The 19,158-nt window shown below is 39.6% G+C and overlaps 2 protein-coding genes across 2 annotated transcripts in view; both read left to right on the top strand.

The window, feature by feature from the left end:
- Window positions 1-14,121, top strand: part of rasgrf1 (Ras protein specific guanine nucleotide releasing factor 1) — a 33,468-nt gene extending 19,347 nt beyond the window's left edge. Inside the window, exons 17-27 of the mRNA XM_057347798.1 lie at window positions 1,652-1,822; window positions 1,922-2,028; window positions 2,238-2,350; window positions 10,341-10,401; window positions 10,572-10,675; window positions 10,801-10,885; window positions 10,991-11,188; window positions 11,599-11,678; window positions 11,843-11,960; window positions 12,051-12,119; window positions 13,555-14,121. Of these exons, the coding sequence (XP_057203781.1) occupies window positions 1,652-1,822; window positions 1,922-2,028; window positions 2,238-2,350; window positions 10,341-10,401; window positions 10,572-10,675; window positions 10,801-10,885; window positions 10,991-11,188; window positions 11,599-11,678; window positions 11,843-11,960; window positions 12,051-12,119; window positions 13,555-13,647 (1,199 nt within the window). The 3' untranslated portion in view covers window positions 13,648-14,121. The remainder of the gene's footprint in view (window positions 1-1,651; window positions 1,823-1,921; window positions 2,029-2,237; window positions 2,351-10,340; window positions 10,402-10,571; window positions 10,676-10,800; window positions 10,886-10,990; window positions 11,189-11,598; window positions 11,679-11,842; window positions 11,961-12,050; window positions 12,120-13,554) is intronic.
- A 1,830-nt stretch (window positions 14,122-15,951) lies between these two features.
- On the top strand, window positions 15,952-18,899 carry ctsh (cathepsin H). Its single transcript, XM_057348179.1, has 12 exons — window positions 15,952-16,097; window positions 16,390-16,421; window positions 16,575-16,680; window positions 16,762-16,832; window positions 16,916-17,020; window positions 17,107-17,193; window positions 17,331-17,386; window positions 17,513-17,594; window positions 17,669-17,737; window positions 17,815-17,921; window positions 18,134-18,259; window positions 18,401-18,899. Exons 1-12 carry the CDS (start codon window positions 16,022-16,024, stop codon window positions 18,471-18,473), a joined length of 990 nt encoding a protein of 329 aa, XP_057204162.1. The 5' UTR covers window positions 15,952-16,021; the 3' UTR covers window positions 18,474-18,899.
- Window positions 18,900-19,158: the final 259 nt, after the last annotated feature.

Here is a 19,158-nt window from a genome sequence, read left to right as displayed (position 1 = left end):
TTTTTGTAAGATTTAAGTTGCTTGATTTAGTTGTATGCACCATCAAGGCCCCTCGTAGGGTTTTCCGTTTATTTCAAGCTTCAGTTGACACGTCTTCTGTTTTTGTTTGTATGCATGTCTTTCATGCTTTAAAGTACACGCTGTATCTGTGAAGGTCTGAAGTAATTCTAAGGACGGAGATGGAACCCTCGCAAGACACGATTCGTGTGAAATCTCATTAATTCTGTGGGTTTTTAAAAAAAAAAAGCTCAGGGAAACGCCAAAGGAGGCGTGAGTAGGTGTTTGGAAAACTTGTGCCATAGCAACCATTAGCATGTATTCTCTCTGCCACCCCGGTTACTGGGTTTGTTCGAGTGCAGTCATGCACTGCAACAATGCTGTCTGCTTTCTTTTGAAACCGAATTAAATGAGGGTCAAAGGTCAACGATGACCCCACTGTTTCATAGGTTTTTGAGGCAGTGTTTTGTCTGGCACTGGCAGTAAAATAAGTCATGATTTCATTTATCTTTGGGTATTCTTAAATACATATACTGTATGAACCCATCTTGAGCAAACAAAAACATTTCCTCAAAATGCTACTTTGTTTTTCTCAAAGAGTGTTTTTGAGCCATAAATCCTAGGGAAATGATGAGCTATTTTTAGTCTGTACCATCTTGAGAATCAGAGCCCTGCCGCCTATTGTCTTGATAAAAATGCAGTCAGTCATTTTATGTTTCATACTGCCACCTGCTGGATGCTTAAATGCATTTCCTAAAAAACATCCTAATTCCGACATCATAAAAAAGGTTTTGTCATACGATTACGCAATACATCAGGTATATACAAAGTTCTTACAAGTACAAGGCTACCAGTATTGAAAATGTATCTTGCTCTCATTGGTCAGAGCAGATCTGACTGGATGTCGGGTGCTATTTGTGACATTTTCATCTGTCACCATTGGAGGCTTATCCATTGTAAAGATAATGTCACTGCCTCCATTATTTCTGCATGAGTCCATTTTGTTATTTTTATTTACACCTGCTAGACTCTTAAAGGGGAATTGTGTTAGAAACAGTCTGTTCACATTTGTGTTATCTTTGTATCGTCTCTTTTTAGTTTTTGGCCAGTGGCAGACGTACTTCATCTGTCTGACAAGATTTAATTATAGTGCTTGCAAGACAGCTCTGTTGATATTCCTCAGACATTGTGGTTGTGTTTTTATAAACCCCAGGTTTAGTACCTTCTGTATTTAATTCAACCTAAAAAGCTCAATGCAAACATTAATTTTTTTTGCTTTTTGCTTATTTTTAATCCCTAAAATGTATAAGATTTAAATTGAAAATTGTCCATTGATTTACAGTACATCTGGAAAATGTTCAGTATAAAAAAGGTAACCTACTGTGATGACATCATCAAATATTCGCAAACTACATTGTGATTGACCATCTTTCTAACATATGTTTGCATATTGTTCATTCTTTCTAGCCACTGGCACGCTGCTTATCACTTGTGAAAATATGTGAAAGTGACATATATTTGTTTGAGTCTTTAGGAGTGACTGTACCAATTCACATGTCCTTTGAAATCAAAGCAAAATTAAAATGGAATTAGCATCTAATCCTGCATTCAACCTAATCCAGTGAATGATATTGTGTTCTGTCTCTCTGTGCAGAATTCTCTCTGTTCTCTTACAATAATGGCATGGTGATGTCGTCCTGCCGGGAGCTGGATAACAACCGTAGCGCCTTGTCTGCTGCTTCTGCCTTTGCCATAGCCACTGCTGGTGCCAACGAGGGCACGCCAACCAAGGAGAAGTACCGCCGCATGTCTCTGGCAAGCACAGGTACCGTAGGAATCTGCAATCTGTTTGAGACTCTCATAGGCTGTGAGTATTTGTTGCCTGGCAGAAAAAGAATTAACATGAATTTTGATTGGCTTTTAGGGTTCCCCACAGATCAGAGGAACGGAGATAAGGAGTTTGTGATTCGTCGAGCAGCAACTAACCGAGTTCTCAACGTCCTCCGACACTGGGTGTCCAAACACTCGCAGGTACGTGTCTTGGCACATGGCTGTATTTGAAAACAGTAATAGTAACATAACAAGTAAAGACTGAATGTTCATCTGTCTCGGTTATGTATCATAATGAGTCCCTATAAAATGTGTTAATAGATGACCACAATATGATGATATGGGACACTTTATCTACCTGCATTGCATTAGCGTTTAAATACCTGTGTATTATGCTTGCCTATGTGTAGGACTTCGAAACCAACACTGAGCTAAAAATGAAGGTGATAAGTTTCCTGGAGGAGGTGATGCATGACCCTGAACTACTGACCCAGGAGAGGAAAGCTGCAGCCAACATCATAAGGTACAGTAGGAGGAGTGTGCCTACACCCTGATCACCCCAACACTGGAGCCTGTTCCATCCCTAGCTCAAACAAAAATATGTGTTAGGATCTCTGTCATCAGAATCAGTTTTACATATATAGACAGTTTCAAAGCAACAACATTAACAAATGTTACTGCGCAAAGTGTGCATGCACAATTTTGTGGCCTAAACTTAACTTCTGGTACACATCAACAAAGAATAGAGTCCCTGTAGATTATCTCTGAAAACAAGCAAAAGAAACAAGTAAATTACTTTAGCTAGCAACTAGCAAGTTAAAAGTAGATCTAGGTAGTATTATTTTGGGTTACCAGTAGTAGAACCATTACTTGGTTAAACTTAAATGCGACAAAGTTACACCACCCATTCAACAAATTGTTTATTTAATAAAATTAATACACAATAAAATTCAACAAATTGTTTATTTAATACAGTTCTGTCATGACAACTCTCGAAGGGTTTAGCATGGTAGTGTACATGACAAATAAATGTATTTGGTCTTGGCGGAATAGATCTGCTACGCTGCTGAGGTGGAGCAAGTACGGAGACTTGCTATTGCCAATACATCTAAAAGATGTTGCTGTGTGCATATAAAGAATGCTGCTGCTGCACATATAACATATATGAATAAACCCTGCATGCTTACGTGATCACCTTGGGGAAGGAGGAGGGTTTCTGAAACGTGCTGCACTGCTACAACAATCACTAGCTGAGATTTCAACATAGAGCAGTCAGCTCATTGGCTGCTGATACAGAAGGAACCAATCAGCTGCACCGTGTATTAAAGTTATTATGTCAGATTAGTTTAGACCAGTGGTCTCCAATGTGGTGCCCGCGGGTACCTGGTGGCCTGCATGAACTCTGTAAGGTGCCCGCCAAACACAGGGCTTAACAGTAATGCTCAGGACAGTTGACGAATCTGTGACATCTGTGAATCTGAGATAACGGGAACTCCTGTTTCATCTGATACTGAAGCCTATTGGTTAACGTCTGTGAAAATCACAGACCAATGGCTTTTGGGCCCGCCATTTTTGGAGGCACCGCTCGCCTATATAAGTCCGGGCCGAACGCCATTCAGTACCATATTCGACTGAAGTGCGATGTAAAGACTCGCTGCGTGGCACTGTAGAACGACATGCTATGCAATGCTCGTTCCCGTTTTCTCAGGGAATCGGGGGTTACGTGAGTAACCTTATCGTTCCCTTTCGATACGGTTCACTTCGCATTGCGTTTAGCAAAACGCTATGGGAATCATATCCCATCACGCCGTGTTACAACAGAATTGAAGAATGCATGCAACCCGGAGATTGGGCACTCGTAAGAGCCCTAAAAACCCGGCAGCAGGAGCTCAGGCTCACCGGAGCTCAGCATATGTGCACTAACACAGCAGTATAACCGAATAATATGAGCGCATACAGAGGTTCATAACATTCAGTGGCAGATAAGATCTGCAGGGCAGGCACGTCCAGACTATAAAATCTGGTGAAGGTGGACGACGAGGACCAACGGCCGCCGCGCAAATGTCCAATATAGATATCCCCATAGACCATGCCCAAGAGGAAGCCATACCTCTGGTAGAGTGGGCTTTCACCCCTAACGTACACAGCAAATTATCTATAGGGGCGTGATTCACCGCTATAGCCACCGTGTAGACTTTGAAGGTGGAGGGGACGCGGCTGCCGTCCAGCAACTGAATGTGAATTATCTCACAGCTTAATGGGTCTATGTTCCTTGTTTTGCACCAGCAGGATGAAGATAGCCCATTTTCGCTAGTATAGGTGCCTTGTGGAAGGGGCTCTAGCCTCGGTTTTAGTTGTTGAGACTCCTCTCGGGAGGGAGGGAGGCGCCCGTCGAGAGGCCATACATGCAGGTCCCACAACTCGGGTCCCACAAAAGGAAGCGACTCGCCAATCTGTACAACGGCGAGATCTTAACCCTACCTGGTGATTTATAAGTGAATCCACCGTCTTGCTGTTCGAAGTCGGGCAGAGGTGGGCAGCTACGGACTCCTCCAGAAGTGGGAGCTTCGTGTAGCCTTTGTCATCAGCGCCGTCAACCGAGGAGAGCGTGTGGGTGACAGAGCTGTGGGTGCGGGTCCAGGCGGCTGTGTTCCGGCTCGATAGCAGACGACCAGTTGATGCCGAGCTCCGCAACCGCTTTGGACAGGATTCTGACGAGCTCAATGTCAGAGCGAGGATGGGCGTCGCTGGATTCCTCCACCGGCAGGGCAGCTTTTTCATCCGAAGCGGCCCAAACGTCACACTTCAAGGTGGGGGACAAAACGCCATCCAGCTCGTCTGTACCGCCGAACGAGACCATGCCGCTGGCACTGGAGGAGGATCGCTGCGTTGTGGTGGAGAGAGAGCACGCCGGGGCTCAGCCGGCATGGGCTCATCTGCATGCTCGAGTTCTGACTCACGGGTCCGCTGCTTTCTCCGTCTCTGTTGAAGAGGGACAGGCAGGGGAGCACAGGGAGCGGGACCACTGAAGAAGGCGATCCGGGTGTGAAGCATGGCGAGGGAAAGGCACTCGCAGTGAGGGCAGTTTGATCCTGTCAGAGCAGTCTCGGCGTGTGTCTGTCCCAGGCAGACGACGCACGCAGAATGGAAATCTTCAGTGGGCAGAGAGGCTCGGCAAGAGCCGCAGTCCTTAAGCACCATTTGAAACAACACGCTTATACTCTTTTAGAGAAATTTGCTCTTCGGATAGCCACAGGGGAAGATTCCGCTGCAGGGCTCGTTTCTACGAAGAGTGAGGCTTCTTCGGAGCAGCGAGATGATCGCGCTGAAGGAGAATATGGTACTGAATGGCGTTTGGCCTGGATTTATATAGACGAGCGGTGCCGCCCAAAATGCCGGGCCCAAACGCCATTGGTCTGTGATTTTCACAGACGTTAACCAATAGGCTTCAGTATTGGATAAAACAGAGTTTTCCCATAGTGTTTTGCTAAATGCAATGCGAAGAGAACCGTATCGAAAGCTAACTCAATTTGTTCCTGTGAGCTGAAAAATAATGCATATCATGTTTAAATTTTGAAAGTATTTTATAAATAAGTAGACTTTAGATTATTTTATCTCTTCAGGTAGCCCTCATTTACAAAAAGGTTGGAGACCCCTGGTTTAGACTTTAGGACTGCGCCATCTAGAGTTTCATGCCAGAACTTTCTCTGTCATTTCTGTCATGACAACTCTCGGAGGGTTTAGCATGGTAGTGTACATGACAAATAAATGTATTTGGTCTTGGGGGAATAGATCTGCTACGCTGCTGCTGCTGCGGCAGAGCAAGTACGGAGACTTGCTACTGCCAATAAATCCACAAAATGCTGCTGCTGCACATATAACATATATGAATAAACCCCCATCATAGCAGGAGACACACAATGAACAATGTAAGCCAAGAAACAGAAACGCCCCCCAACAGATCTATCGCCAAGACATATGTACTGCTGCTGACCCGAAGGGCTATGTGAAAAGCATGTATTACTATCTCCTACCCTAACATCCTTTAAGAGTCGTCTGAAGTTGTATCTCCTCTGTACTGCCTCTGCGAATGGAGAGGGTTGAGATTGTGTCTCTGTTTATTTTAATGTGATATTTTTTATGTTGTGTCGATTTCTCTCATATTTTATTGTGTAGTGTATTGTACAGCACCTTGGTACAACGTTCCGTTGTTTAAAGAGTGCTTTATAAATAAATAAACTAAACTAAAACTAAACTATGTGTGCCTGGGCTACCATGCCGACCAGCTTAACGCTAATGACATATGGGCTATGTGTGCCTGGGCTACCACGCCGACCACCTTAACACTAGTGGCCTATGACTATGTGTGCCTTGGCTACTGCGCCGACCGACTTAACGCTAGTGGCTTATGATATGTGAACCTTGGCTACCAGCCAACTGGCTTAACACTGATGCCTATGACTATGTGAGCCGTGGCTACCATTCTGACCAGCTTAATTCTAATAGACGTGCACTAAGTGCAATGTTAAATAACAATGATACGTCCAAAAGATGAGACTCCAGCATCCACCCGAGCAAATTATCATGATTTAAGTCATAAGATAAATGTCATTGATACTTATTGTCGAGCCATTAAAAATCTATGAAGCACATGCTTCTGCCGTTGCGCACACTCACCACATCTGACAATTAAAAAAAAACATAAACCTTAGATAAACATGAGATTACTGGCTGAGTATGGCGACCCCAGTCGTAGTGTGGCAACTCTATAAAACGCTGGTTGAGGCGGCCAAATATGGACAGGATTCCGGTAAAAGAATCAGTGATTGAAAAAGAGATTCTTCACAAAGATGCATTTATTGATAGTCTTGGTTGACATTTGCACCACTTATTCTTTGTCAATGATATCTGTATTAATGGTCTAAAGGAACAATAAAGAAGTATTATTACAAACATATACTGTATACTGAGAACCATTTACACACTGACATATACAGTATATACAAATAAACATCATACAATCAATTTGCGTCATTACGTCATTAGTTGGGCAACAACAAGTTATAAATGTAAACACACGTATGACACAGTATAGTAGCTGCAAATGCTAATGCTATTTAGCATATATCTCTCGCGGCGACATAAATACGTTACTAGGTAACAAACATATGCACGGATTTAGTTACAGGAAGGCATGAAACACATTATACAGAGCATAGACAAGCGTGCAGAGATGAGCATTCATCAAATTGTCTTCCTGTGCAACACTTAAATCAGTCCGTGTGGACAACAACCAATGGTTCCTAGGACAGGCTGTACACCAGTAAAAAATACAAACGGCCGAGAAAGTTTATTCATTTAGCCCGTTCTCACATCAGTTACTCTAAAACATACAGTCTAACCTTAATGACTTAATTGTAAACCATTTGACTTTTTTGAATACCAAATCTCTTTGTAAATAAAACTATTATTCTAGAAGGAAATAATAGTAGTACAGTCATTTGCCATCTTTGGATAGCTGAATTTTGTTATCATCACTTTGACAGTCATTTACCATTTCTGTGTTTGTGGCCTCTTTAAAAATGACACAGAACAGAATGAAACTATTATAATTTCAAATGAGGTGGATGTGTTAACTGTGTTAAATAAATGTGATGGCTATGAATTCCATGAATTTAATATGAACCATAAATGACTGGTAAACATTTGTAGATTTCTGAAGTTGTTCAAACATTAGAAGGTCTTTGATTATGTCAATTTCGTTACATTGTTTAAATGTATTTATACCACGGGGCTGTTGAATGCTTCAATCTGATTGGTTGACAAACGTTCTATGGGTATGCATTAACTTTCAGTGAATTCACACCTATGAAGGTGTTCACCGCGAGACACACGCATTTTAGTCTGTTCACATGCATGTCTCATGCTGATAAATAAGTGATCGCTTATTGAAATGGTGAACTGCTATTTTACTTGGTTTTAGTCTATTTTGCGAGTGAAACTTGTTTTCCGGCTGCATTGAGTCCATAAAACTACATGCGGACTAGTGGACACCGAATCCTGTTATTTAAACATTTAATCTGTCTGGTCTGCGTGTCTGAGTGAATGAACTGCACAGTTTAACGTGCTACAGGTGTGATGCTCATGAACTTGTCTGCATCTGCGCTGAATGAGGACATGAACTTAATCTCCAGAGTTGCTCTCTGAGGGCTGGTTTCCCGGACGGGGTTTTAGCCTAATCCCAGACTACTTTAAAAATGAGTGGCATCTTGATCGAAAACAACTTGCACTTGCATATCTTAAAATATATCAGTGTGATTGTTTTGTCTCAAGATGCACACTGTAATGTTTGTTTGTAAAGCATGTTTTTAAAAACGCCTTAAATATCCTAATTTAACTAAGGCCTAGTCCTGGTTTAGGCTAAGCCCTGTCCGGGAAACCGCCCCTGAGAGTTTATTTCAGAACATTTTACTGAGTGAAGCTAACGCCCTAGAAAATAAGCGTCTTCCGACGACCTGCCAAAATAAAAGTCAGATTAACTCGGTATTTTTATGTGGACAAATATATTACTATTTAATAGTAAAAAAAAAGAAACTAAAACTAATTTAGATAAACTAAATGCATCATGCATAAACTGAAGTTAGGTGTTTACCTTTGAAATTATTCTTTCTATTTTTATTAATGTTTCATATTTATACATTTGTATTAGGCCTATATTGCATTTTGAATGTAATATGGCAATGGAATGTAGTAAATGGGTTTAGTTTTCACAGATATGAATTTATGCAATTTCAGCAATAAATATGTAAATTTTTCTAAAAAGGAAACAAATTAGTTGTGCATTTTAAGAGACCCGTCTTATTTTCTCTTGTATATTTAGTATTGCTCTTTAATAAAGAAAACGTACTTATTATCCGAATACCCGATTAATCGATGGAAAATCAGTAGAATACTCGATTACTAAAATAATCGATAGCTGCAGCCCTAGAAACAATACGAGGAATAAATAATGTATTATTAAACTTGAAATGAGTGACATTACTTCAAACATGCAGCAGGTGTAGGCGTGCGGTCTCTAGCTCGCTCTCTCACTCACTCACACACACACACACACACACACACACACACACACACACATGTCTGGTTTACAATCCCCGTGGGGACAGTCCATAGGCGTAATGTTTTTTATACTGTAGAAACTGTATATTCTATCCCCTACCCCTAACCCTATCCCTAAACCTAAAGATCATAGAACACTTTTTGCATTTTTAGATTTTTAAAAAATATTGTTCTGTACAATTTATTAGCTTTTTTGCCCATGGGGACCTCAATTTTGGTCCCCACGGTGACACGAGTCCCCATGTGTTGGTGTGCATTCAGGTTTAGGTCCCCACCGGGATATACAAACATGAACACACACACACACACACACACACACACACACACACACCCATCACGTAGCAGTGGCTCAAGCTTCCGAGTCCGATGATTTCTTCGTCATTTAACAAATATAACAGCGTTAGAGCAGCAAAAACTAGTCTGACAAAACATAACATGTTGCTAATAGCAGCCTGGCACTCGACAGTAGAAGTTGATTCATTGCTCTCTGTGCCCGGTGACGTTACTTTCTCCAGAAGTTTAACCGTGCTGTACTGCCCTTTCAGGTTGTTTTTCGCGGGAGAGAGGGTTTTGCTTACCTCCGCATGACCGACAACGCACAACAATGTTCTTGCCTTTGACAAAAATAAACTCAAAATAATGATTGTACTTCCAGCTACAGAACGCATACGTTTCTCTCTCCATGCTGAGTTTGTTTTCGCTGGTAGTACCAAAGATTGTCTTGTGATAGGGAGATGTATGGGTCTGTAATACTTACAATTGGAGCATAAAGGCTAACATCGATCACGAGAGGCACCTCAGCCAATCATATCCGGTGTCTAGTCTCCTAGCCTGCGTTCCGCGCGCCGATAGCATTGGCCGTTACGAGTTTTTAGCTTAAGGTGGCAGGCTTTCCATGGAGTGGCTTTGGTAGTACTTTCCGCGCAGGTGCGTTTCAGTTTGATGACGTCGCGGGTGCGACAGGCAGGCATCCAGACTTTGAAAAAGCTATTTCGCTTTTTACAATTTAAATGATGAAACGATACAACGGCAACGATGTAACGAAGCTGTAACATATAGTTACCTGGGCTTGGAACTATAATCTAATTACTATTTTAGGAATTATAACGCGTTAAATTACTCCGTTACCAAAAAAAGTAAGCAAACTACAGTAACGTGTTACTGCCCAACACGGGGTGTGGTAACCGTAGTATAAGCGGAATAATTGACTCCGGTCCATTCAATTATTCGAAAGTTAATGCACACCGAGGTGTAAAGGCCACTTACGTCAATTATTCCTTACATGTGCTACGATTGCACTGTAGGTATGGATACCTGGGAATAGCTACTACTAAGATTACATGGGCATGTAGGTCTGTGTTCATTGTTCTGGTTTGGTTGTTTTTTTGTGACAGAACACTGACGCAGGAGGATCCTGGTGATAATCAGATCAGTCTGGAGGAAGTGCTGCAGATGGTTAGTGGAATGATCATCTTCATCATTTTAACTTCCCTTAAAAATGCTTATGTATTTACAGTATATAGTGAAGCACCTCTTATTTGTGATCGCTGATTTTCAAAGTGGTTTTGCATCAGAATGGTGTAAAATGCTGAAAGTTGTGAAACATCTCATGTACTGTTTTTCAGGTGGAGGGAGGAAAGCCTGAACCTTTCGAGAATCATTCGGCTCTGGAAATTGCAGAGCATCTCACCCTGTTGGACCATCTTGTTTTCAAAGTCATACCATATGAGTGAGCACTGTCATATTTTACTTTTTGGAAAGATATTCTTTCAGATTTTATTGTATGAACATGCAAGTACCCACGGGCTGATCAAACACGGTGTTCCTCACAAATCATGTTTTCATCATATACAGGGAGTTCTTCGGTCAAGGATGGATGAAGAACGACAAGAATGAGAAGACTCCTTACATCATGAAAATTACAAAACACTTCAATGATGTACGTTTTCCTGTAAACCCTTTCGTTTTAGTTGAAATCATCATGCTGCCTTCAATGCTGATGCATTGCATGCATAAAAGATAAAAACACATGTGTCTTTTACAGATTAGTAACCTGATCGCCACAGAGATCCTGCGCAGTGATGATGTAATTATACGGATGGCAATAATAGAGAAGTGGGTGGCTGTGGCTGACATCTGCCGCTGTCTCCATAACTACAATGCCGTGCTTGAAATCACATCGTCCCTCAATCGCAGCTCTGTTTTCCGGCTGAAGAAGACCTGGCTCAAAGTTTCCAAACAGGTGGGAAAAGTTAACTTTTTATTAAATTATCATCAAAAAAGGAATCAAGTCAGCGCCAATAGCCATGTGGTTAATGTGCCGACATATAGTGCCAATGCACTTGTGGCTCGACCCGAGTTCGATTCCCGTCTCGAGCGTCCTTTGCCGTTCCCACTCCCCTGTCTCTATCCAATGCTTTCCTGTCTGTTCTCCACTGGAATCATTATGGCACCCTAACTGGCGTGACGTGACATGACTTTGCAGCAAGCTATCTGTCTTACCTCACTGAACATGAAAATGCTACATAATGCCACGCTCTTACAGCCAATCCTGTAGCACATCATGGCTATTAACACCTGACACCTTATGCCATTTTTTCTAGTTAGGCCACAGTTTCATTCAACAAAGATATTTGTTTATTTTACTTTTAGACCAAAACTGTCATTGACAAACTCCAGAAGTTGGTCTCATCCGAAGGAAGGTTTAAGAACCTCAGAGAGGCCTTGAAAAAGTAAGTCGACGTGTCTTGAGGTACACTGTTTCCATCAACCTCTCTCATTGAGTACTGAAAGCTGTTTCCATTGCATGGAAATGCATTTAAGCATATTGTCAAAATAGATTATGATTGTTTGGCCAAATCTGACGGCTAATATATTTTCCCGTTTGTTTGTCTAGTTGTGACCCTCCCTGCGTGCCATATCTGGGAATGTACCTTACTGACTTGGCCTTTATTGAAGAGGGGACCCCCAACTACACAGAAGATAACCTGGTCAATTTTTCCAAGATGAGAATGGTAAGTATTCCCATATTGTCTCTTTTATGTACAGTAAATGGTGGAGAGCCACGCAGGTCATTTTTCATCATTTTTTCCTTCATTTTATAGATCTCCCATATCATCAGAGAAATCAGACAATTTCAGCAAACAGCATACAAGATTGATTACCAGCCAAAGGTATTGAACTGTTGTTGGTTTGTCCTGTAAAGCATGCAGCTTTCAGGTTTTCATTTTTTACATCTGGCCAATAGGTCAATCTGTGACATTCAGATCCTCTATTGGCCCAACATCTTTTTGTCATGTGAATTTGTGGATAGACATCTCCAAACCTAAAAGTTCAGAACGTAAAAGTTAAGCAGCAATAGATGAAACATGTTTCTGATCTGCCTTATTTGCATACATACTGTATGAATATTAGGGGTGTCCCCGACTAAGAATTTACATAGTCGAATCAGAATTGTCACGTCTTGCCTATAGTCGACTGATAGTCGAATCAGACGTGTGTGTGTGTGTTTGTGTGCGCGCCAGTGCATGTGTGGACAACACCAGGTGGTTAAGGGAACAGCGCAACATTGATGCACCAAAAAACAATCAAACAGTAATTTACAGAATTTGTTTAGAACAGAATATACATTTATAACAAATAAACGAAATAAGCCAGAATCAAGTCACAATGTGCAAAATAAATGTGTTGAGGCAAAATGTCTGAAATGCAGGGGAACATAATTTTCAAAACACAAGCCACAAATACTAAAATAAATTGACCTTAAACATCACGTAACAATGCTGTGCCATACAATACTAGACCAGATCTCGCCTCAAAACTATTTTTAAAACTACTCGATAATAATTAATTATTTTTTACAAACGGGAATACAGCACGTTCATTACCAATGAACTACCAATAAAGTGACTTTATTTACTGCATGTAAAGGAGGAATGCAATAAAGCATCTTACCATTTAAACAGTCAAAAAGTCCCTTTCACCTTTTTTCCTGCGCACTCTTTCTCCGTCCTCCTGACACGCACGCAAGCAGTTTCAAAAGTCTGCGCCGTGCTTGCTATATATGGTGATTTTGGTTATTTTACTTTATTTTTTATCATGCAGCGCAAAGTTCAGTGTAAGTAACGGACTACGTGCATTTAAAGAGAAGGTGTTAATTCATATTTAAATGCCCAAACATTCAGTAAGTTACGAATGTTTGGAAACTGTGTACACATTCATTTGCGAGTCATTTGCGGGTGCGTGCGGAATGTGCTGCTTCTCTTTACCGGTCTCACAGCACAGAAGACGTGGATAGACGCGGGGTTTCGGTACCCAACCCTAAAAATGTCCCATTTCTTTACATCATAAATAGCGCGGTGCATGCCCGTCTGCTACGCCACTGCCCATATAACCAAAATGATATGATCCACATTGCAAAACACCTCTGCGAAGATTCGACTGTGAGATTGGTAGTCCAATCAGGCTCCTCCGATCGAAGCATTGAATCGTCGACGATTCGGGGTCACCCCTAATGAATATACAATAAATAAACTCCTCTAACCTTCAGTTACATAAAAATATAATTTCACAGAATATGAAAGTGATGCGGTGTCTTTGTGTGTTCAGGCAGCGCTGTATTTACTGGACAGAAGCTCAGTGATGGATGAAGAAGGCCTGTATGAAGCCTCGCTCCGAATCGAGCCTAAAGTGCCCAACTGAAAGAAATGCTCTGCCTGAGGTCTACACACTGTACAGACACCACGCTCTCTACACATCCGTGTGTTACCTTCCCTATTACATCATTATTACTCCTGGAATAATGTGTTTCCTTGTTCTTAGTCGTTGCCTAATTGTTTCAGATCTTTCACTGTTGCTTTCAAACCTTCGTTGTGTAGGGAATCATGTTTTTTCTCATTGCAACAATTCTCTTAGTCGTCGCAGTTAGGAAGAGTTATGTTCAGAACAGGATCTAATCAGACAGCTGTTTTTATTTTAGTCGGTCTTCTCTGTAATCGTTTCCTGGGGTAATCGTTTTCAGGTTTATCCATATCACCTCCTTTATGAAATATTAAAAGCCGGCAGGAGCATTTTGAAATTTTAATAGATGCATGTAACTACTTTGCAGTATATGCATACCATGTAGCAGTGTGGAAAGCAGATATATTACCGTATACAATCAAGCGTATAGAAACACTTATACTGTTATAATATTATATTTCAAGGCACATGTCAGTGTACTTAGCCAAACCAATTCCAGTATCTTTACAGTATATCCATTCGTTGTGATAAGGACCATCTATCACCTACTTTCACACGGGGTGGGATGGACATAACTAGATTGCCCTGATATTTTTTAGACTTTTGGGCATGACTTAAAACAAACAGTATAGAATTTTCTAACTTGTCACATTGAAAACACATGGGGTTCCCCTACTGGCCAATAAGGATTTTGACGCATTCTTGTATGTGGAATTCGTCATCCTCTGTTACTGGTGGTAACATTGTAATTTTAGTTGCAGAAATCTGTGACATTATCTTATTTTTACAGTAAATGATTCACTCAGCCCTAAATTAGTGGAAGGATTGTCCAAAAGAAGCTGATCTGCATTAAATACAATTATATTTTTTTAAACTAGTTGTGATTATTTACCCACGTAATGTTTCTTTTGTTTAAGGCCTCATTTCTTAGGGTAAAAAGTGTATTCTGGATTTATCACCTTCCTTCTACACCAGATTATCCAGCTATTGTACATTTACAGACCATCTATGTCCTTCTTGCTGTTCCAGTGATTGTGGAACGTGACTGAATATCACTTTGTAAAATGCATTGTCGTTTAAAAGTATGATCAAAAGTGAATGACCTTCCCGCTTGCAGCATACAAAAGGGTATTTTTGTAGTCCTAGAATAAAGACGCAGGATTCTGCATCCTTCCCTAAAAAAAAGAAAACAAAAAATAATAGAACGTAGAAACATTTTTTTGTACAAGCATTGTCAACTCACCACACAGAAAAAGTATTCTGTATATTTTGTACATGCAGCCCTCTGTATTTCTTAACATGTACTAGTTTAAAGCACACCTCTTTAAAGCGTCGTATCCTATGCTTACACACTCAATGCTATATGATTTGTGATTTTGAAACCATGATCTAGAGGTAGAGGACTTTAAAGTGTTTTTGCATATACTGTAATCCTGTCTATAATCATTCTCTTAGCAGGAATATAGTAATGTAGTGCTTATTCTGTGAATATTTGTATGTATTTTTACTATGTACAGTCTGGAAACACTAAACGCTCACGTGGCAGGCATGCAACACTGTATCAGCCAGAAACTTTAAAAAGGACATAATATATATATAGATATATATATATAGATATATACATACTGTATACACATCTATGTGCACATACTCTTATAAATGATATATAAACATAAAAACAAACATTTTGCTGTTAGCAATACCCAGTGGTATGAGAATTATCTTTCAACCCTTAAGTTTCTTTCCACAGCTTGGGAAATATTTCCAGTTTTGTACAAAAAAGAAACCGAAAAGAAAAAGAGAGAAAATTAATTAAATAAACTGTATGTTTCCTGATTACCTCTTGCTAATAAATCTATTCTATCTCAGGGGGATATTGCGTCTGTATGTGTTTTTGTCTTTTCACTTGTGCATGCATTACTTCGGTCTCTGAAAACATGGATTTGCGCGTCTATCCTTACAGCTTCATATTTATTAGAAAATATTGTAATTTAAAAAATACGATCTAAAGGTAGAGGTCTTTAAAGTTTTTTTTTCATAGGCTAATACTGCATGTTCCTTTCGATAATCATCCTCTTGGTAGGAATGTAATATGTGCTTATGCTGTGAGTACTTGTACACCATATACATTTAAAATAATCATTAATCACATTTACATGTACATAATATACAACATATGACGTTTGTTTTGAAACGCAATGAAAGTAAAGTTTTAAAGCGGAGTACAGTTACAGCCCTCTCGTGTAGGCGGAGTGCTGAAGTAGAACTCGCATAGAAAGTCTTGTGATCAGACTCGCGCACACTAGCTGCTCGCGCTAAAGCAGGGGTGGTGAAGATGAACGGGCTATTTTTACTGGTTTTGTTTGGGGTACTTTATCATGTCCACACAGTGCCCTTGCACACCGAGGAAGGTACAGTAAGAGTTTAAATAAGATATTGACTTTGCTTTTCTCAACGTATGTTGCTACGCCTGAATTACTTTCGCTTTTGATCGCAATATGGGTCTTTACCCTATACGTAATAACTGTTTAAGACCACTCTGACCTTAACAGTACAAATAGTTCATAACATAAGATATACTAGTAGCCTACTTAAAATTTTGTAGGCTATAAATGCGACTGCATTTGTATGAATGCAAACAATATTTAATCCGGCTTGCAGTGCATCATAAAACTCAAAATAAAAATGTATTGTCTGTTACAGATGAGTATAATTTCAAGTCATGGATGTCTAAGGTAAGACTGCTATAGCCTATCAGCATTACAAAACAGTAGCTCCAAAGTGTTATGTCGCAACCTAAGGATCTTTGTGCAACAAAAAGGAAGTGAAAACATGGTGGGGTAGGAAAGTCATGATGAATAAAACAGATCTCCTTTTGAAATTCACAGCATAATAAACAATATGACACGAGTGAATATTACCAGCGGCTGCAAATATTTCTTGAAAACAAGAAGAGGATTGACCTTCATAATGCTGGAGACCACTCGTTTTCAAGTATATCTCGTTTCACTTACAAAACCAGATTTATTAAAATCATAATGTTTACAAAAAATAATTCTACTCTTCATTATACAGTGGGATTAAACCAGTTTTCAGACATGACTTTTATTGAATTTAAGAAGCACTTCCTCCTGACAGAGCCTCAGGTATTCTTTTCTAAATGTCTCTCATGCTAAACAGGAAATAAAAGAACATTCCCTTTGTTCATGAACATTGTACAACCTGACAGAACTGCTCAGCCACTAGAGGGAATCATGTGAGCAGTAATGGACCTTACCCAGACATGATTGACTGGAGGACAAAGGGAAACTACGTGACAGCTGTGAAGAATCAGGTATCTTCTTTTAATAGTCATCTATTGACAGTTAAAAATGCACCTGTCTCCAGAGAAATTTTAAGAAAGCCCCTGTTTTGTTTCAGGGGCCTTGTGGTAGCTGCTGGACTTTTTCCACTACAGGCTGTCTAGAGTCTGTCACAGCTATTGCCAAAGGGAAACTCTTACAACTGGTAACTGAACAGTCCTATCGATGTATTTATAATTCACAATGAAAGTTTTCAATAAAAGTTCAATTCTAAGTGATAATTTAAAATCCTACATGAATATAATATACAGTATATACTATAAATATATTTTCATTCTACAGGCAGAGCAGCAGCTTGTAGATTGTGCTGGTGCTTTCAACAATCACGGTTGCAGTGGGTGAGTTTTAGATTATTGGCTTATGTCAGGAGCATGAAATTATATTTTATTGGTATTTAGGAGTAAAGTCTTCACACTGTAAAATACTCTGAACATCATTGACTTGGGTTTTGTCACATGCTTTAGTGGCCTCCCAAGTCAAGCCTTTGAGTACATCATGTACAATAAAGGTCTTATGACAGAAGAAGACTATCCCTACACGGCTAAGGTGATTACTGTTTTACTTTTTCTAAAGTTGTAATTTAAAGTAGCATTGGTTTACAGTGTACCCTTTGGTTGTAGGAAGGTCCTTGTAAATTCAAACCACAGCTTGCTGCTGCTTTTGTGAAGGATGTCGTAAACATTACACGGGTGAGGGATTTGGAAATGTATATCAATATATTATTTGCCTTTTGACACACTAACTGCACATTTCTGTTATTTTTAAGTATGAGGAAGTGGGCATGGTAGATGCTGTGGCCAGGTACAACCCTGTCAGCTTTGCATATGAGGTTACATCTGATTTCATGCACTACAAAGATGGAATATATACTAGGTTAGACTAAACCATCTTTACTGTGAAAATGCTGTATTTAATAGTGAGACTAAACCTTGAATATTGAGCACTACAAAGAATGTTTAACCTATACAACATAATATTTATACACTAAAGAATGTCAATAATTGATGTCAGTGTCAATAGATTTTTACTAGATTTATTTGGGTGCAATCATCATTACAAATCCTGTAAAATGACTGTTTTTTTAGCACGAAGTGTCACAACACAACTGACAAGGTGAACCATGCAGTGCTTGCTGTAGGCTACGCTCACGAGAATGGAACTCCATACTGGATAGTGAAGAACTCCTGGGGAACTGACTGGGGAATAAAAGGGTCTGTTTGCTTTTTTCTCCAATACTGTGCTAAAATTGTGAAATTAACTCATGGAAATTGACCACTTGTTTACATTTATTTTTATAAATATGTCATTTTAATGAATGGTTTTGAATGGTATATTACTTTTGTCCCATACAGTTATTTCTACATTGAGAGGGGAAAGAACATGTGTGGACTTGCTGCTTGCTCATCCTATCCGGTTCCATTGTGAATAACTGAAATATATTCTCACATCAGCAAAATGTATTACAGTCTCACATCAAATCAATTCATGCACAAAAGACAGCACCTCCATTGATGAAACACAATAGTTCGCAATAAATCAGCGATATATCTTTGAATTCAGATTCATTTTAAATATTCAATAAGTCTTCATTAGCCCACTTGATTGTTAGCTGAATTTATTCACTTTAAATCTGGATTTATGTTTTTAATGTGTTTTAATGTTTAAACAAAAATTGCTGTATTATTTTGAAAGAAATATTTACTCAGGGAATAAATTTGTGTCTTGTTTTTATTTTGATTAAAATTCATCCGGATAATGGTGTTTATCTGGTGGACTTAAAAAGTTTTGACAATAAGTTGATTATAGACACCCTATTAAATGTCTTTAAATGTTTATTAAACTCTTTAAATACCTACAGTGAAAGTGTCTATGTACAGTGTGGTCTAAGGCAAACCCGTATTCTACTGTATCACTTGTAAGGTCTGTATATGTTATGTTATTCCACAGCAAACCAGCATGTGGCGACCTAAATCTACATTTAATGTTTGAGCTACACAGCCTCCACTAGAGAAGCAGTTTTTTATTTAGTTATTTATTAACTTATTTAAGTTTTAGTTATTTCATTTGAACCAGGTAAAACGAGTTACTATAAAAGCAAATGTCGCAAAAC

The sequence above is a fragment of the Triplophysa rosa genome, linkage group LG12 (assembly GCF_024868665.1).
Source record: "Triplophysa rosa linkage group LG12, Trosa_1v2, whole genome shotgun sequence".
Taxonomy (NCBI): Eukaryota; Metazoa; Chordata; class Actinopteri; order Cypriniformes; family Nemacheilidae; genus Triplophysa; species Triplophysa rosa.
Note: the sequence above shows the minus strand (reverse complement) of the source record. Positions and strands in the feature narration are given on the sequence as shown.

Coding starts and splice junctions, on each gene's coding strand:
- ctsh (XM_057348179.1), top strand. CDS start 16,022: ATGAACGGGCTATTTTTACTGGTTTTGTTTGGGGTACTTTATCATGTC. Junction 17,021..17,106: donor TGACAGCTGTGAAGAATCAG/GTATCTTCTTTT, acceptor GTTTTGTTTCAG/GGGCCTTGTGGTAGCTGCTG. Junction 17,922..18,133: donor AAAGATGGAATATATACTAG/GTTAGACTAAAC, acceptor CTGTTTTTTTAG/CACGAAGTGTCACAACACAA.